Source organism: Lampris incognitus, chromosome 5 (assembly GCF_029633865.1).
Source record: "Lampris incognitus isolate fLamInc1 chromosome 5, fLamInc1.hap2, whole genome shotgun sequence".
Classification (NCBI taxonomy): domain Eukaryota; kingdom Metazoa; phylum Chordata; class Actinopteri; order Lampriformes; family Lampridae; genus Lampris; species Lampris incognitus.
Window position 1 is genome coordinate 13,403,251 of NC_079215.1, and position 20,616 is coordinate 13,423,866.

General features: G+C 48.0%; 1 protein-coding gene across 1 annotated transcript in view; it reads left to right on the top strand.

Moving 5' to 3' along the window:
* lrba (LPS responsive beige-like anchor protein) overlaps positions 1–20,616 on the top strand; it is a 242,055-nt gene that overhangs the window by 209,326 nt on the left and 12,113 nt on the right. Inside the window, exon 47 of the mRNA XM_056279765.1 lies at positions 13,502–13,669. Within this exon, the coding sequence (XP_056135740.1) occupies positions 13,502–13,669 (168 nt within the window). The remainder of the gene's footprint in view (positions 1–13,501; positions 13,670–20,616) is intronic.

A 20,616-nucleotide genomic window follows, 5' to 3' on the forward strand; every position in this document is an offset into this window, starting at 1 on the left:
GGCTACTGTGTTCGGATCAATAAACCTCCAGTCTTTCCTTTCTTGTTCCACCATGTGCAAATTCAGTGATATTGATCCGGTGCAGAGCCGAGCCCACGAGGCAGACAGATCAAGCTGCAGAGAGGCCCGCATCGAGCTCTTTTACACACACAGCATCTCCACAGCATCGGCGTCGGCACTCACACTGTGAATATACGAACCATACAACAAACACACACAGGCTTACACATGGACTTCTAACATGTCAGCACTTGACGGGCTTCCCCAGAAGCTTATACTCCTCTCCCGGCCTTGGTACGAGTCTGGTTTTGGGACACTACTGGATAGACCATTATCGAAGACCGTTATGGTTCGACAGGAGTACAAGAGGCAGGAAAAGGGAGGGATGGGAGAATGAATAAAGGGAGGGATGGAGTGAGGGAGGTACGGAGGAAGGGACGTGTGGGTGGACGGGTCTCTGGTCATGACAGATAGCTGGCATTAGAGGGTGTCAGCTGGCGACCGTGGTGCAGCGGGGAGAGCGAGAGATGAGCGGAGCGAAGAGGAGAGAGGAGTGAAGGAGTTAATGGGCTGTTTGGCTCACTTTAGTTTGTCTGCCGCTAATGGCCTAGCAACACAAGGATAGGCAGCAGGAGAGCACACGCGCACACACACACACACACACACACATGCATGCACACTCACGTGCACACATACACACTCTCTCCTGCTGTCTCCACTCTGGTTATGAGCCCTAAATGATTAACAGCTAATTAGGGCCCAATCTGGGGAGGCCATTAAAAGCCCCTCATGGTGAAGGATTGCGACGCTGCGCAAAACGCCAGCTTGTTTTTATTGTTGAGCGAGTGAGAGTGAGTTGTGCGGGGGGCAATAAATTAAATTCAGAAGGACATATAGATGCGGGTGTTGGAATTTTTCTCAGGTTTGTGTGCGTTGTTAGCGTTGTGGTGGGGTTCACAGCCGGCGTTTGGCAGTTGCACGCTGCGCACCCCTTTGTTAGCTGGATGTCTCTGTTCGTGTCAAATTTGACGCGCACAATTTTTTTCCTGCTGACCTCTTAATGTGCACAATGCAAAGGATTCATGAACTCCATTTTATATACATGGGTCGAGGATATACCGGGGATTAGAGAGATTTTAAACAGGCCCGCTGGAGATAAACTTGTTTCTTCTCTCTCTCTCTCTCTCTCTCTCTCTCTCTCTCTCTCTCTCTCTCTCTCTAAGACAAGCATGCACTCACATTGACACATACTGGGCCTACAGCATACTTACATGCTTGCATGGAGAACCATCCCTCCTTTTCTTTCTCTTCTTTTGACCGTATACATAAACACACACACATGCGTGCGCACACACACACACTCCGGTCTTGCTGCAGCGTGCCACAGAGATCAGGGTCTGCTTGTTGTTTTTACCAGGGGGTCAGAGGAGAGGTTAAGAACTTGATCCCTCCTCCACCAGATAACTAGATGTCTCTGGGCACTGTCAGGCTCCCCGACATTCCTCTGCACCGCCATCTTTCACTTCTGAGGTCTGCGAACCATTAGCGGGAAAGCAGGTGATCACATTTGTATATGTGTGCCTGCACTTGTGTGTGTGTGTGTCTGCCCCGTCCGGTTGTGTGTAAGCCTCACATGAAGCTCTGGCGGTGCGTGACACAAGTGAAACTTTGATGTGCTTGTAGTGGCCATTGCACAGAGTGACCGCTCGGATGACGGCGTTCGAGCCGCCGTTGGGGCTCCGTCTCTCGCTGCATCGCCGCTCGCGTCTTTGGTTCCTCTCACTCATCCGTCCCGCTGAAGTGCCGCTGACAGACCAGTAAACCACACACATGGGAGAGGGGAACAACGCATTAAGGGGAACCCTCTTTCGCCCCCTTTCAAAGACGCCGCTCTCTCAACGCAGTGACAGAGACGTCAACAAAACTGCTCTCGCACGGAGGGGGGGGGGACGCTGCTCCCACTGAATGGGTGTAGCCGGTTGAGTGATGGTTCAGGAGCTGGTACTGAGACAGAGTTGACCACAGGTCACTGCCACAACATCTTTTACGGCCATACTCCAAATGCCCAAGACGACGCTTTTCACAAAATTCATGTGTAAAGTAATCGGAACCGATCAGCAGTTCACTCGTGCTACTATTAGCTTAAAATGCGAAAAAACAAAAAACAAACCGAGGCTCGAGTCAAAAGTTGTGACTGTGACTCGGCGAACGCTAATCTCGATATTAACCATCTCGGATTCATCTGAAGCACGCGGTAACCAGAGCTAACCCGCCGTTGTAAGGAACGACGGCGATCATCTGTCTCGCGGAGTCTCAACATTTTGACCCGGCAGCTGCTGTTGTGGCGACCCCGCGGTAGTCTCCCCCGCGGAGGTAAGCGTAGACACGGCTGATCCGCGCTAACAGACAAACGTCACGTTAGCATGAGCCAAATCACCTTACTCCCTTCACTCCCATTGGCCCGCCCTCTCGTCCCCTGTGAAAGTCCTACTCTTGAGAGCGTGTCAACTTCATTTGTCGACAACCCCTCTCATGCTGGACAACTCTTATTAACCTACGCGGGTTTGATCCGGCGAGGGGGCAAAAGAAGGCATCGGATGCCGAGTTTCGATTATTGCTCAGTTAATGTGCTAGAGCATTGTGGCCGTGTTTAAAGACAGGTAAACAGAGCGTTGACTAGTAGTTTTACTACTGCTCATCCCTGTTTAGAGATTTGCCGTGACAGGTTTCGTGTCGACATAGGGAGGAGAGGGGGACCGAAAAGAAGAAGCGGTCCAACATTTTTTCCCACAAGTCGCAAAGCCAGACGTCATCGCTCCGCGGCACAGACCACCGGTTGCTTCAAGTCAAAGATCACGGCTGTTTACACTCACCTCTCATCCCCACAACACTCTCAGATCAGGCACCAGCTGGGACACCAGTAATGTTTTTTTTCCCACCAGCTCCCCCCCATATCTCATTCTCTCAGGGCCCTTATAGGAATTTATGTTGGGAGCTGAGGTAAACCGCACTGCTCCGGACAGGGAATAACCACTAAGAGATACCCCTGCTTCTGTAAATGACTGAGTGAGTGAGCGACTGAGCTAGCCTAGCCTAGCATGAGCCTTTAGCTAGCACAGAGTGGTTTAGCTTAGCTCGGTAGCGTGGTGCTATCTACTCCCAGCTATCTCCAGCGAAGGCCTGGATGTGGGGTGGTGGCTAGGGGAAGAGGACAGAGAACGGGGGTCTGGCTAATGTCAGCCAGCGCTCACTGTATAGGTATTGCCATGGGTGAGGGCAGACATGTTTACTTTGTGCTCAGTGTTTTATGAGCTGTCCCCCTTCTCCTCTTCCTCCCTCCCCTATTATTCCTCCTACTCCTCTTCGTCCCCCTCTTGAATGACGTAATGGTGGAGGATGATGAGAGCCTGAGAAATGGGATGATCTACTGCTTGCTGACATACTCACTCACTAATGTTATCCTTCTCCCTTTTCCTTCTCTCCCCTGCTCTCTACTCCACTCTATTTCTCACACTTTGCTTTTGCCAAAACCTGTCTGGAGTATTTTTTTTTTCCTTTTCTTTCCTAAAATGTTGCAGTATTTTACTAAAGTATCTGGCAGCCTGTCAACCTCTATCACTCAGGTGCTTTCTCTTTCCTCTCACACTCACGGCAGTCTGGGTCGAGCTTTCTGCTTCTCTTAAAGGATTCTGGGACAGGTGGCGTCTTTGCCCCGAGCACCCTCCCTGGCCAAGGTGTTCACTCCGGCTTGGAAGGCATAAATTCACGCCCTGGCATGCTGCACATGTGCGCGCACGCACACACACATCTGTACTTTCACATCCTGGCATTTGTCAAGGACAGTGGGTTTAGAGACTCTGTCACAAGCTGTGTATCACACTGTTGTAATCGTTATCTGATATTCCCTTTTAGCCCCCCCGCCCCAATATTTCACTTAATAACTTCCTTGCATTGCGTTTCAGCTTTTTCACCCGGCTTAGGTCATTTCAAGTTAGATATGAACGGTTTTCAAAAGTACGATTTCAAAAATGTGCAATATTTTACAAATGCTGATACCGCAACGTTAGTGCTCGCTACTTCTTTTCGAGACGTTCGCATAATACTTGCTTGCGGTCCTTGCCCTCTGTTTGTGCACACAAACACAAACTTCCGCTCCACGTGACCGACAGGTTAGCATTCCCGGGTAAAGTAAACTCAAACCGATCAACCAGGTCATCCATACTGATCGTCTTGAAACAGTTTTGAGAGGCCTGCATGCTTCCAGAAGACGTTAAAAGCCCCCTGGCGACTTACTTCCTTAACCAGCCTCACTAGCAAGCAACAGGGTCCTATGTAAACACACTACTGACTGTAACAAGAAGAATGCTTTTGGCAGTTCCAAGTCCGAGATTTCTGCATAATGTGTTTCCTCTGTTCTCATCGCTCCGTCTTGAGTTAGACGGGGCTTCGGAAGTTGTTGACGCCACGTATTTCATGTTATCTAATGAAGCAGTCAGAATTAGAGTGAAACTTAGGCCAGTTACATCTTTAGCACACACCAGCGAGACAGTTATCGATATTTACATCTGTAATAATCAAAGAAAGCCAGTGAAAAAATTTACAGTTATTATAGAAGATGAGCTGTTACCAGCACAGTGTTATCAAAATTATTATTCCCCCCCGCCTTTTCTCCCCAATTGTTCTTGGCCGACTACCCTACTTTTCCGAGCTGTCCTGGTCGCTGCTCCCCCACCCCCACTGCCGAGCCGGGGAGGGTTGCAGACTATCACATGCCTCCTCCGATACATGTGGAGTCACCAGCCACTTCTTTTCACCTGACAGTAAGGAGTTTCACCAGGGGGACATAGCACATGGGAGGATCATGCTACTCCCCACAGTCCCCCCCCCCCACCAAACAGGCATCCCCGACCAATCAGAGGAGGCGCTAGTGCAGCGACCTGGACACATACCCACATCCGGCTTCCCAGCCGGAGACATGGCCAATTGTGTCTGTAGGGACGCCTGTCCAAGCCGGAGGTAACACGGGGATTCAAACCGGCGATCCCCGTGTTGGTTGGCAATGGAATAGGCCGCCATGCCACCCGCACACCCTCAAAATGAAATTTTGAAAGATGAAAGCCAACAGTTTAAAGTTATTGTAACTGAGTGTTTCGGGTTCACCTAGCTTATTTCCCAGACTGAGATCCTGGACTAAACTAGCTTGTATGGAGTTTCATGCAAAGGGTCCTCTAGTTAGGCAGCATGGTGGCGCAGTGGTTAGCGCAGTTGCCTCACAGCCAGAAGGTCCTGGGTTTGAGCCCCGGGGTAGTCCAACCTTGGGGGTTGTCCCGGGTTGTCCTCTGTGTGGAGTTTGCATGTTCTCCCCATGTCCGTGTGGGTTTCCTCCAGGGGCTCCGGTTTCCTCCCACAGTCCAAAGAGGTCAGATGAATCGGCCATACTAAATTGTCCCTAGGTATGAATATGTCTGGGGGTGTGTGTGTGTGTGTGTGTGTGTGTGTTGGCCCTGTGTGATCGACTGGCGGCCTGTCTAGGTTGTCTCCCCTCCTGCTGCCCAATGACTGCTGGGATAGGTTCCAGCATCCCCGCGATACAGAGGATAAACGGTTTGGATAATGGATGGAATGGATGGGTCCTCTAGTTCAGTGTTTGCCAACCTAGTCCTCAAGGACCCCCTATCCTGCAGATTTTCTTTGCAACCCTGAATAGGTACCTGTTTGTAGTTATTCAGCCAGTCAGCAATGAATGTCAGGTTTTGCACACCTTGCAAAATCAAGTGCTATGAGATGATTGGTTGAGTAAGTACAAGCAGGGCTACCTATGCAGGGTTACAATGAAAATCTGCAGGATAGGGGGTCCTTGAGGCCTGGGTAGGGATACACTGCTGTAGTTAATACTCTGGAAAATCAGTAGTTTATCTGCTGGTTCAAACATGTACGGCTACGCCACACCCAGCCTACCTGGACTTTCACTGACCACCTTGTCATTGTCAGTCCTTCTGTGGTCAGGCCACCTCCACACAGTCTGGAAGACAGATTAGAGCCTATTCAGCTGGATTTTATTTTATTTTATTTTTTTCACATTCAATTTTTGCAAATGGTGCTTTGCTATTATTTGTTGGTTTGTTTGAAACTTTGGTTAACGCTTCATCGGTCACGCCGCTTTAGTATGTATATGTGCTTTTAAAATTCGAGCCAAGTTGCCAGTGGCTTTACGCCCCCTCCGGTCAACCTAGCTATTCTCTATGTACCATCATCTGAGAAGACAATCCTGCCCAAACCGCTGTCAAAATATTCCCTCATTCAGCGCAGTCCAAACTTCCCTCAGTGTCTGGGCTTTAATCAGCTCTGAATGTTGACTTAGCTTTTATTCACTTGATCCTATTGTGTATGTTTCTAATAGTGTTAGTGATGAATATGCTAGCTTGTTAGCCTCTGTGTATTCAGGTGGACGGGCGGTTGGATTCCCCGCAAGCATTCGTCGGGAATGTCGTAGACGATTAATGAACCGGACATTTTTTTTTTTTTTTGTGCACACGCGTGTGGGTGTCTCCGTGTATATAGTATTGGAGTTTTCTGGGGAGAGGTCTTACCGGTCCGTGCTCATTGTAGTTCTGTTCACCTTGCGATATGACAGCTGTATTTGAGCTCACGTCTCTTTTTCTTCATTTTGGCCTTCCGGTCGCGCTAAGCTCCTGTACCCGGCCACCGGAAACCTATATTTTCAAAAATACTCTCCAAAGTGGATGAATTTGAAAATGGCAGTATCACGTAGTAGTGTGAACAGCGATAACTGGGCTTTTTGAAGTCGCACACGTGTGACCCTCATGGCCTGTGCATGGCCAATAGAAGAGATCGGGCGGTTTCTCTCGTTTTGGTGTTTCAAGGAGAACGGCAAACTTTATCGAAAACGATCTGAAAGCGCTCACTGTGAACATATACATTTTTTTTGGCTCCCCCCCCCCCCTCCTTTTCTCCCCAATTGTACTTGGCCATTTCTTCTATTTTCCGAGCTGTCCTGGTCGCTGCTCCACCCCTTCTGCCGATCCGGGGAGGGCTGCGGACTACCACACGTCTCCTCCGATACATGTGGAGTCACCAGCCACTTCCTTTCACCTGACAGGAGTTTCACCAGGGGGATGTAGCACGTGGGAGGATCACACTATCCCCCCAACCCCCGGACAGGCCCCCCGACCGACCAGAGGAGGCGCTAGTGCAGTGTTCAGGACACACACCCACATCCGGCTTCCCACCCGCAGACACGGCCAGTTGTGTCTGTCGGGACGCCCGACCAAGCCGGAGGTAACACGGGGATTCGAACCGGCGATCCCCATGTTGGTAGGCAACGGGATAGACCGCCACGCCTCCCGGACGCCCACATATACAATTTTTACCCGTTTTTCGACACGGCACGGTGTTTTCGCATTTCTCCGGATTGGTATGGACGTATTCTCCGACGTAAAATTTTGCCAGATCATTATGCGGATTGACAAGACCGCCATCGGTGTTGTGCCCTCACAGGGTACCGATGGAAACTGTCGATTCCGCTGTGGCGACCCCTGGGAAACAGGGAACAAGCCGAAAGAAGAAGAAGAAGGTATGGACGTATTCTCGGAGAGAGAGAAGAGGAAGGGGGGAGAAAGAGAGAGAGAGAGAGAAAGTGTGTTGAAGTTGGAGTTTCAGGTTCCATTTGCCCGTGAATGCCTCTGTTGACACGTCGCCAAAACTATCAGTTATGATCTATCTGATTGGTAGAGCAGGAAGGAAGGGGAGCTCTAGTAACATATCCACACACACACACACACACACACACACACATACACACAAACGTATTCTGCGGTGCCCTGTGTGTAAATGAGAATAAAGGAAATGATTTGTTAGCTGCTCCACCGCCGCTCCGAGGCTCTCATTCCTTATGTCATTCCTTGAGTTTTTTTTTCCTCTCCCTTTTCCTCCACCTTGTCGGGGTTTGGATGGGGGGGGGGGATCACTCACTCTCTTAGCTGGCTTCCTCGGCCTGCCTCAAACTGACAATTGTCTTCCCTTTTACAGCAAGCTAATAGGCCCTTTAATCAAGGTGCTTGTCAAACCCCGGGTAAGGCAACCCCAGATGAAAGGAGCAGATACCTGGAGGGAGGGAGGAGGGGGAAAAAAAAGGAGGTACGAGTGGAGGGCGAAGTTAAATGCTGGAAGAGGCCCGCTGAAGTTGGGGGAAGAGTGGTGTGGTGGAGTTGAGATGCTGTTAGCTCATTTGTGAGGTAACGGCAAAGGGCCGATCTCTCCCTCCTCTTTAGAGGAAAGGATGGTGTCTGGCTCACTAGACAGGAAGTGAATTTGCCAGATACAGAATACTTAAAATGACAAACAGAGATAACACAACAAACACTTTTTTTTTTTTACTCCAAGACCTGGTTTTGACTGTTGTTCGGTGTGTTGCCACAAGCTCGTCCGCGGTCAGTCTGTTTCCACGCTAGCCTGACACGTGTCAGCCCTAATCTGCCCCTAATCGATAAGAAAGACACAGTCTGTCACTCTCGCCGCCCTGCACACACACTCCATGTGTATTTAATAACACACACACACACACACACACGCTGTCGGCGGTGCAGAGGCGCGCGCGCAACGACACACACGTGCACGCTCGCGTCGCAATTGCGATGCAAATGAGCGGATTGATTTGTTAAGTGACATTTTAACATCCTTACAGACAGGTCTCCATAAGTCCTTAAAAAGGTTTTTTAGGGTCTGTGAAGGGAGGAGGAAAGCGTTCAGTGGCACCTCGTTAAGACTGCAGTGAAATCCACCCCAATCCAGACCATAAAGCTAACCGCAAACCGCAGCGGAGAACAGACGCTTCGCTCGTAGGTTCACATCAGCAAATGCAGACCTATAGACAGAAACGCCAACTTTTTGGGCAGGGTGCAAGACCTATGGCTGACTTTTTTTGGGGGGGAAAGTAAAATAATAATCAGTCCACAATGAAGCAAAAAAAAAAAGTGCAGACAAAGAAAAAATTTTTTTGCCCATATGCTAGCTAGTGTAACGGCGAGCTAGCCGATAAGTCTAGACATTCTCTCCACACTCAGACGTTTCGGATCGGAGAATTACGTGCAGACGCCGTGCCGTTCCGTCCAGCGTGTCACCGAGTGACAGGTACACAGACAGAGTGTCGCCCTTTTTAGTGTGCATATTCAGGCTTTACGTTCACCCTCCCACCACCCCACCAGCGCCCCCCCCCCCCCCCTGTCCATTCACTTTCTGAAACATCTGTAGCCGAGGTAACCCGAGTCTCAAAGGCAGACAAGGCAGGTTCATTACGACGTGTTTTCGTTGGAATCCACATCGCAAGCCTGAGAACTGCCAGGCAAGCAAAATAAGCATGGGGGGCAAATTACCCCGGCGTTGTTTTCCTTCAGAAGGTTTTTCAAGACCAGAAGTTACTGATATGCAACTGAGTAGTTTGCCTCTGTTGGGAAAAGTGAGGATATTCAATTACCGCTTTGTTTGATTGTACTTCAGAAATGCATCCTCCTCACAGGCCCAACCCCCCCCCCCCGTAAAAATTACATTTGCATTAGAGGACGGATCGCGCCACATGACAAAAAGGGGGACCCCCACCATGCTTCAGAGGTGCACTTTGTCGAATCCCTAACAATAGAAATGTGAGATTTTACTGACTTGCACCCCCTGCCAAGTATTTACATAAAGGAATGCTAAATTATTCATTAATTATCAGAGGGCCCCCTGCGGAGCGGGAATGACACACACACTCGCTGCTAATTGGCCCATCAATAACCCGGCCTGCTCCCACCGAAGCGGCAGCAGATCCCACCATAGGAATCTCCTATCTGCCCCGACCTTCTGCTCCACTATTTTGACGACGTTGAGCCGCGGAGGGGGACGTTCGGCGTTACAGGCTGGTGCTGTATTGCTATTTTTGTTCTGCGCTTGTCTCCCACTGTCTGCGTGCAGAACCCCTGAATGAGTAAAGGTGACCCTGACTCTGAAATGCGGCACTGCTGAAGTCAAATTAAAAACGAGTCTTTTTAGCTTCGTGGCGGCTACCCCTAACCTGCAGCGACGTGATTTATTTTATCTTTCATTCTGATGGTTATTTAAATGGGGTGGTCTTTTCGGTGAGTGGTGGTTATTGTGAGCTGATTATCCATGTATATTACACTTGCCTAACTATTGTTTTCATTTGACAAGCTAACTTTGTGGTTTCTTCAATATATTTCTGTCAGGCTCAGGGGTCCTAATGTGTCACTCTCTCTCATGTGGTGGAGGTCGGTGGTAGACTCTTGCTGTCTTTTTTTTTTTTTTTTTTTTTCATTTTGTAAAGCATGGACTGAAAGGCCTTGGAAGAGGCATTGACTGCATGCCGGGAGCCACAGGCAAGGACCTTTTGGATAGATAATAAGTCCATTGAGGTTGTATTCCTAGAGTCCATTGAGGTTGTATTCCTAGACCGAGACTCAAACCCACTCAAATACAAGACCTCAAACACAAGACTCGAGACCACAAAAAAATACATAGACTTGAACTCACATTTGCAGTGCCAGTGAAGTACAGAAACACACACACACAGACACACACTTATGCACGTACCTCCTTCCTTGAATGGTAGATGCAGTGATTACCATACAGGCGGGCCTCAGGAGAGGGAGCTGCAATAACATGGGCTGTTCTTTGTTTCCCCGTACTGATTGACGTGAGATTGCAGTGCACATTAAACGCCCATCAGACCCAGCATTAGTTCTAGAAACAGGGGAGCAGGGCCCGTCAAAGGTCAATCCTAACGCATAATGAACTGATCTCTCTCTCTCTCTCTCTCCGTCTGTCTCTGTCTCTCTCTCTCTCTCTCTCTCTCTCTCTCTGTCTCTCTCTCTGTGTCTCTCGCACTCACACACAGAATTCAAGTCAGTTTGCTGTTAAAGTGAGTTTGAATAGAGTCTCTCCCTGGCTTACACTGTAACAATAATAAAATTTGCCTTGGTTTGCCTTACTATATATATATATATATATATATATATATATATAAAGATAGGTTTGTACTGCAATGTATTAAAGTATTTTTCCTACATCTGTTTCGTGCATCACACTCATCAGCTGCCAATGTGCCCCACTGGCAGCTGATGAGTGTGTGACGCACGAAACAGGTTTGTACTGCAGTGTATTAAAGTTTTTTTCCCCCCTACATTTATCTTAATATTCCGCTCCTCATTTGTTGGGCACTTTTATCAACACCATTGATGGTTTCCAGAAAAAAACCCCGCTATATATATATATATATATATATATATATATATATATATATATATATATATATATATATATATATTAGTGTGTGTGTGTGTGTGTGTGTGATATGATATATATAATATGTAATTTGATATTATATATATATATACATATACATATATACATATACATACAGACACACACACACACACACACACACGCACACACACATATATATATATATAAAAGCTCAGGCCCTCTGCACAGGGTGTTTCCCCGCCTGCCGCCCAATGACTGCTGGGATAGGCTCCAACATCCCCGCGACCCTGAGAGCAGGATAAGTGGTTTGGATAATGGATGGATGGAGATATATATATATATATATATACACACACACACACACACACACACATATATATATATATATATATACACACCTTTAAACATACTGTGCTGATGTACTGTATGTACCCTGATGCCTAAAGGAGAAACAGACATTGAATCTGGGTGCTCTTTACACTCCAGGGGCTTTCTGTTTTCTCTTAATGCAAATGGGTAGTTTATTTATTTTTATTTTTTATTTTTCGCATCTCTACGTATGTCAGCAGTTTAACAGAAAACGATGTCAAGAGAGGCCTGCTGTGGTGAAATAGTGGAAATGCAGTACAAATGGCTCTCCACATGCTAATGACACTGTTTCTCCCAGTCTCAGACTAGTGATTGTGTTTAAATGGAACATTGTCCACAACAAGACCAATATGTGTAATAACCATAAACCTATTTGGGTAGGTTTAGCTACAAACCTGACAAATGTTAAGGTACAGTGCTAATGTTGTGTTTTTGCTCTATTTCCACACGCTGAACCTTGCATTGCTTACTAGACACCTCTCGGGGTTTGTTTCGTCTGTATGTTTTCCAGGAACTAGAAAATACCATTTCCTTTTATCGATGTTGTTCGGACTCATCAGACCCAGTTTACGATCAGAGACCGGGTCTGTTCCACGTGGTACAGGGAAATCATGTGACCTGAGCCTGAATACAGTTTCGGGGCCTTCCTTTGTGACTGAAAGTAATAATGAAGAGTGGGAGAGGATGAGATGCAGAATGAGCTGTCACAAAGTCACATTTAAGTGAGCGATGCGTCGGTCTCAGCAGTAAAAAATTAAACGATATAAATTGCCTTTTAAGTGTAGCGCGGGCTAATGCTTCGTCACAAATTAATGTGACACAAGGCAGCAATGACAATCAAGGGCTGCCTCGTTCTAATTTGGACGTGTTTAGAGGGCTTTTGTGAGCTGACAGCTTTACACAAATTAACACAATCGCCTGTTTTTATGAGGAAACCATAAATGTTTTTTTTTCTCCCCCTGTTTCGCCGGCTAATGAGGAGAGAAAACAGCTTGCATCTCAGTGTTGTGATGATGCCGAGACGTCTCCGGAACGGCAACAAGGTGCTCTCCTCCACCCACGGCCGGGAGAGAGGAGAGAACCGGGAGGGGAGCTGAAACGGTTCCCTAATGGGGCAACAAGATGACTCTAATCTTTAGATGTTTTCACATCATCTGTTCAGGAGTTATTGTGCGTTTTGTTCCTCAAACAGATAATTAGCAGATTCTCTTGTATGGTTAATTAGCGGGAGAAAAAAACAATCTTCGCGAGTAGCGTTTTGGCAAAAAAGCACAATGAGAATATAGCGTTGTAAATAAACTCGGTTCATCCACATCAGAGGGTAAAAATATTTGCCGCTCTGGTAGCCGAGCAGAATAAACCGCCGTTCTTGCAATCCGCTCATCATGTGGCTGGGAGGTTCGTATCCTAGACTCGCCGTAACCAGCCACGGCCAGAGCATCCACGGGGTAAGGCATTCATTAGGCCACCCTTACCCGAGGGATAGTGGGTGTAGATCGGTGTAGTGTTCGGGGACTCTTCGTTCTCCAGCGACCCCTCTGGCCCACCCGGGCGCCTGCAGCCTAGCAACTGAAAGCGTTGTCCCTACGTCTCCTTCGCGGCCTGAAGGTAATGCAATGCATGCGAGGCTTCAGCGTGTAAAATAGCGAGAGCAGCCGACACGAGTTTGAAGGAAGCTGGTGTTACGGCTATCTCCTTCCTGTGGAAATGTGAGCCAGGGGAGTTATTCGACAAGAGTTCCGGCCGTATGCCGTTGGGTCAATCGGGTGGGATAAGGGGGAAAACTAGAAATAAATGTATTTTAAAAAAAGTTGTGATACCTCCATAACCCTGTGTCCTCTCCCCCACTCCGCAGGCTTTAGAGAGCGAGTTTGTGTCTTGCCAGCTCCACCAGTGGATCGATCTAATCTTTGGTTACAAGCAGCAGGGACCCGAAGCCATCAGAGCCCTCAATGTTTTCTATTACCTGACCTACGAAGGCACGGTCAACCTCAGCTCCATCACTGACCCCATGCTGCGAGAGGTAAGGCTGAAAAATAATACGTATGCAGTGCACACAACAGACCGTAAACGTAGCATGTTACACATGCACTAACATACACATGCACACACATTCTTTTGCATTTATACGCTGTAGGGTGCCGTTGAATCAGTTTCCTGTGCGGATTCAGGGAAAAAAATCCCACAAAGTGCAGTGTGGCGTTAGCGGTCCTAAGGCAGACATGCATGATCTTGTTACACAACAAGAGGAAGGCATCGTTCCATTTCTGTCATTCATGTGTTGGAGGGATTATCGATGCCATTAGCTGTGTAAATTGGTTAGAAGTGGTTTGTCTTGTGGGACCTTAGCTAACAAAAATGTGGTCCTGTGAGACTTGACCCAAATTGTGTTGCAGATTTTAGGTTGGAAGGGTTTCAAAGCAAAAAGTTGTGCGGAGGAGAGATGCTGGGTATATTGGAAGAAGGATGCTGAATATGGAGCTGCCAAGGAAGAGGAAAATAGGAGGTTTACAGATGTGGTGAGGGAGGACATGCAGGTGGCTGGTGTGACAGAGGAAGATTCAGAGGACAGTAAGAGATGGAAACGGATGAGCCGCTGTGGCGACTCCTAACGGGAGCAGCCGAAAGTAGTAGTAGTAGTAGTAGTAGTAGTAGTAGTAGTAGTAGTAGTAGTAGAGCTGCTGTGAGCTGTCATCATACTTGAAGCAAATCAAGCTGTGTCTGGGCGGAGTACGAGGGTGATGCTCACATTTGCTTCATGTACTGGTTTAGCTTCATTCATTGGTCAGAAGAAAAAAGTTGTTGCCACTGTTTGTATGTTAAATGGTGATGATGATGATGGATTACATTTATGTAGCACTTTATCTTTACACCCAGAGCACGCACTTATGTTTTGTTTTTGTTTTTTTATTTTGAGCCAGTTAAAATGTATGCCTCTGGCTCTGAAAGGTCTTTGAATCCAACTTTGGAGAACTAGACTTTCCTTAGACTGGATCTTTTTTTGTATGGCATTGTGAGACAAACAAGATTGAGGAATTGCTTAGAAAAGCCTCTCCCCCGTGTGTGATGCCTCTGAAAGCAGTGTACCAGCAGCTCCACTCGAGCACCTTAAAGCCTCCTCCTCTTCCACCCTCATTCATTATTCATCCCCTTACTTTGAATTGGCACACACACTAGCTAGTTTAACCTGCCCCAGAGCAACCACAAAAAGCACTGCGCTGAAACAAAACACAGCTACCTCACTACCGTGTAGGCAGTAGCTGACAGCTTACCAATCTATTGTAAAGGCACCTAACCAGCAGAAGGCTTGTTGATCCCCTGTGTGAAGCAAACATCTACACCCCAAAGCCTTTTTGATGTGTGGTGAAGTCTCGATGCCAAACTAGGCACTTCTTTTTTTGTTGGAGAGTTTGGAGTCTTTAACTCATCGAAGATCCCATGTTGTATTGAAACTAAATGGAGATGAGTTGAGAGTATATTGATGGACCGAGCAGCGCTGTTCCTGTGCCCTTCATGCTCAATGACTGTAGCATCACGGGCACCCGGGGTAGAGCCCTGATTTATCACCTCATTCACCCTAATTCCCATCCAGATGTGCTTCGGTCCATAGCTATTCACACACACACACCAACACCCATGCAGGCACAAACATACACATGTGTACATGTCCAGATACACACACATGCGAGTACCCATGCAGATTCATTACCAAGGTGGAGTGGCCATTTCCACACCCATCCCATTTCCCAGTTAATGCAGACGCGCCACAAAATTGGATCTCTTGACACTCCACTAGTTCAGTCGAGCCACTTCAGCAGCCACAGGATCAATAAATCCACACCATAGAGAGTGTAGAGCCAGGTGCATGTGATCTGAAGTGTGTTAATGCAGCAACACCTATCTCTGGTTGTAATATGAATAATGTGTGTGTGCGTGTGTGCATGTGTGCGTGTGTATGTATATATATATATATATATATATATATATATATATATATATATATATATATATATATATATATATATATATACGTATAATCACGTCGACAGATAGCAGATAGACAACATGGCTGATCTCTAGAAATCCTACCAGTAGGGGGCATCCGGGTGGTGTGGCAGTCTGTTCCATTGCCTACCAACACGGGGATTGGCGTGTTACCTCCGGCTTGGTCAGGCGTCCCTACAGATGCATTTGCGGTGTCTGCGGGGGCGAAGCCGGATGTGGGTATGTGTCCTGGTTGCTGCACCAGTGCCTCCTCTGGTCAGTCGGGGCACCTGTTCAGGGGGGAGGGGGAACTGGGGGGAATAGCGTGATCCTCCTACGCACTACGTCCCCCTGGTGAAACTCCTCACTGTCAGGTGAAAAGAAGTGGCTGGTGACTCCACATGTATCGGAGGAGGCATGTGGTAGTCTGCAGCCCTCCCCGGATCGGCAGAGGGAGTGGAGCAGCGATCGGGACGGCTCAGAAGAGTGGGGTGATTGGCCAAGTACAATTGGGGAGAAAAAGGGGCAAAAAAAAAGAAAAAAAAGAAAAGAAATCCAAAAAAAAAAAGAAATCCTACCAGTGGTTAGAAAAGGCTAGACTGAAGGACAGCACAGAGGCTCTGATCATAGCAGCACAGGCACTCAGCACCAGATCGGTTGAGGCAGGGGTCTACCACACCAGACAAGACCCAAAATGTAGGCTGTGCAAAGACGCCCCTGAGACAGTCCAGCACTTACTAACAGGGTGTAAAATGCTAGCTGGGAAACCATACATTGAAAGGCATAACTAAGTGGCTGGGACAGTGTACAGGAACATCTGTACTGAATACAGACTGGAAGTCCCCAACTCCCAATTGGAGATACCACCAACGGTGGTTAAGAATGGCAGAGCTAAGATCCTGTGGTACCTCAAGTTCCAGACTGACAAGCAGGTGCTGGCTAACCAACCAGACATTGTGGTGGTCGACAAGGAACAGAAGACCGCAGTAGTGAACGATGTAGCAATCCCGAGTGACGACAACATCAGGAAGAAAGAGCGTGAGAACCTAGAGAAATACCAAGGGCTGAAGGAAGAACTAGATCGGATGTGGAAGGTGAAATCCACAGTAGTCCTAGTGTTAATAGGAGCACTCGGGGCTGTGACCCCCAAACTGGGAGAATGACTCCAGCTGCATCCAGGTACATCTGAGGTCTCTGTCCAGAAGAATGCAGTCCTAGGAACAGCTAAGATACTGCGCAGAACCCTCAAACTCCCAGGCCCCTGGTAGAGGACCCGAGCTTGAAGAAGACACACCACCAGAAAAAGGGTGAGAGAGAGATTATATAGAATAATAGAGTAGAATACTCTTTATTAGCATTTTGTACATGCATACAAATACATTTACTTTCTGCATTTAACCCATCCAAGCTGTGTAGCTAGGAGTAGTGAGCAGCCACCGTGCAGCATCCGGGGACCAACTCCAGTTATTAATTCTTATTGTCTTGGTCAGGGGCACAGACAGGAGTATTAACCCTAAAATACATATACATATATATAATAATAATAATAATAATGCATTTTATTTGTGGCGCCTTTCAGAACACTCAAGGACACCTTACAGAACACAGTTAAAAAAATAAATTAAAAAAACAGCACTGTATCAGACAGCGTAAAATCAAAACAAAGCAGGGTAGACAATAAAAAGTTAACACAACAGATAAGTATAAAATCAACATCTGCACAAAAACTCAGTGAAGCGTGTATCAGACTGAATATGCCAGTTTGAAAAGGTGCGTTTTGAGATTGGATGTGAAGGTTGAAAGAGAGTCAATGTTGTGAATGTCTTGTGGGAGAGAGTTCCAGAGGCGGGGGGCAGAACGACTGAAGACCCCATGGTAGTCAAGCAGGCCGATGGTGTAGTGAGTTGGAGAGCAGAAGAGGATCTGAAGTGCAGGAGGGCGTGCGGAGGGAGGCGATGGAGTTGCTGAAGAACAGGAGTGATATGATCTATGGAAGGAGTTCTGGTAATGATACAGGCAGCTCAATTCTGGATGAATTGAAGCTTACGAAGACACTTGAGGGGAAGACCAAAGAGGATAGAATTACAGTAGTCAATACGGGATGTAACCAGGGCGTTAGTGAGTATGGTGGTGCCGTTAGGTGTAAGTGACGGCCGAAGACGATTAATATTGCATAGGTGGAAGTATGCAGACCGAGTAACATTGTTGATGTGGGCTTCAAAAGATAATGCGCTGTCCAGGATGTGTATATATATATATACATATACACACACACACACACACACACAACCTCATGACAGTGTTTCAGTGTTTCTCCTTGGCAATGGATGGTACACACAACACAATGTCCAAAGTATGAATATTGTGTTTTACCGTCTAGTGTTGTTATTGTGTGTAGTTGCTAAAATCCTTGGTGCGCCACTATATGTGTAAAAATGCAAATTAGTTAATTTGGTCTGCCCCACTCCCTAGAGGTCAGAAGAGAGCCACTAAGATGGAGTTTGCTATTTTCAAGTCCCATGCCACTTAGATCCAGTGGGCTGGATTTCACTATTTCACTCTCCCAAACACCCAGTGTGAGCGATCTGATTAGTTAAATAAACTAGGGCCATGCTAGCCCCGAGAGCTAAAGACAAGGCTCTCCCTTGGCTGTTCGAGTGGAAGGAAGCATACCCTGTCTGTGGAGAAGGTGGAAACAGGGTTTTAGGTCTGGGCCCTGTCATGGCAAGGGGCCAGGGGGACCCTGTCATGACTGGGGGTAGAGAAGTTGTTGCTTTGGAGGAGGGGGGAGAGTTGGTTGAGGCTGCTAGCGTCCCCGGGGTGTATCATTACTGAGTGACAACTGTTTCAGCTGAGGTTGTGGTCCGGGCCAGGCTGGACAGGGTTAGGACAAGCCCTCGGGCTGTTTAGTGTCAGGGGGATGGGACACAGGCGTGTGTGTGTGTGTGTGTGTGTGTGTGTGTGTGTGTGTGTGTGTGTGTGTGTGTGTTTTGAGAGAGGTAGATGATGGGGATTCAGGGGCAGCTGGTTCTGTGCCTCTGCCCAGCTACTTGGCAACTGCCAGCCATCCCCCCCAAATACACTCACACACATTCAGTGGTTTGCATAGACCATGCTTGTGCATGCTTGTGCGTTTGTGTGTGTATTCATAGGTATGTGTTTGCCTGTCTGTGTTGGTCAGTGTGTGCTAAACAGCATATTGCATTTGGTTTGGAGTCTATGTATATCTTTGTGTTGAAAGAGCATTTGGAATAGCTCAGTGCAGATTAGGCTGTGCTGTGGAGACCACTGCCATGTTTTTCACATCCATGATTACTTCCTGTCCTGCTGCCACCGCAAGTCAACCCCCCCCCACCCCCACCCCACCAGGAGACGTGTGTATGCCCGAGTGTGTTCATGCATGCATCCGTGTGAGTCCTTTATGCGTGGCATGCATGCACATCTGTGTTGCCTCTCTCTGTATAAAGAGAAACACAACCCCCTGTTCCCTCCTAGTCGTGGTACAGGGCTTCCCCTCTTTCACATGCGATTATGGAAAATCCCACAGCCTCTCACCCTGAGGACGATACACAGAGCCCTGTCTGAATTGTACAGCCTTTGCGTAATTCGGCAGAAGATAGACAAATATACCCACGTGAGTGAACTCTATTTTGACACGTCGCCGCAGTCACTTCCCAAGTGTATGGCCCGGCTGATTTTTCTTTGCCCAATACACCCACCCCGTCAGAAATTTTTTTTTTTTCCTTGACTTTCCTGGGAGCACGACGACGAGAGGGACATCAAAAGCTAACGGGGCATCCGGGTAGCGTAGCGGTCTATTCCGTTGCCTACCAACACGGGGATCCCGGTTCGAATCCCCGTCTTACCTCCGGCTCAGTCGGGCGTCCCCACAGACACAATTGGCCGTGTCTGCGGGTGGGAAGCCGGCTGTGGGTGTGTGTCTTGGTCGCTGCACTGGCGCCTCCTCTGGTCGGTCGGGGCGCCTGTTCAGGGGTAGGGGGAATAGCGTGATCCTCCCACGTGCTCCCTCCCCCGGCGAAACTCCTCACTGTCAGGTGAAAAGAAGCGGCTGGTGACTCCACATGTATCGGAGGAGGTGGTAGTCTGCAGCCCTCCCCGGATCGGCAGACGGGGGGTGGAGCAGCAACTGGGACGGCGAGTGGAGTAATTGGCCAGGTGGGGGGAATCCCTCCACCCCCCCCCCCCCAAAAAAAGCTAATGACGTTGCTTTCCTAGGTTTGTGAGGCCGGCCAACCCGGATGGTGTCCCCATGTCACACGTTTGTACTCCAAGGCCGTCGTAGTTATTCTTTTCACTCTGTTCATGGAAATGAGGTTTGTTGGGATAATCTGCATGAAAGATCGTGTTTTACATGGACGTCCGCCTTGTCGAGTGGCTGAGTAAATCAGAGAGCAAGGTGGGACATTTGAGCCCGGGGTGAGTTAGTCATTTAAATGTATAGAATATAGAGAACCTTCATCAGACATGGGCCAGTGCCCCCAAAAGAGATTGGCCTTGTGGAAGGCCCCTCACATAATCACCTGAGCATTGCTGTGGTATATGGGACTAGGACATGCTGACCTAGACTCCGCTGGTGCCCAGTGTTCCACTGCCTAATAAATGTCAGAGCAGAATTTAATGAAGATAGGTTGAGTGACTTTGAGGAGCCTCTTCCCTCTATTAGCCTAAGCAAATGCTTTTCCCCACAGAGAGAGGAGAGAGAGAGAGAGGAGAGAGTTTGCTTTGACCTTGAACGTTGCACCATCCGCCTCTGATTTAAACACCAACGCCGAGCAGCATGGGAAACATAAAGAGTCCCTTAATTGTTCTCTGTCATTAACCGTGCATTGAAACGGTGGTCTGCGGATTCGGATCCAAACTCTAACCGAGCGCCCCCCCCCCCCCCCCCGAAGCTTTCCGTTTGACGTCGCCTCACGAGAAAGCCTTTCGCTCTGATCCGTCCAGATCCCCTATCATGTGTTTGCA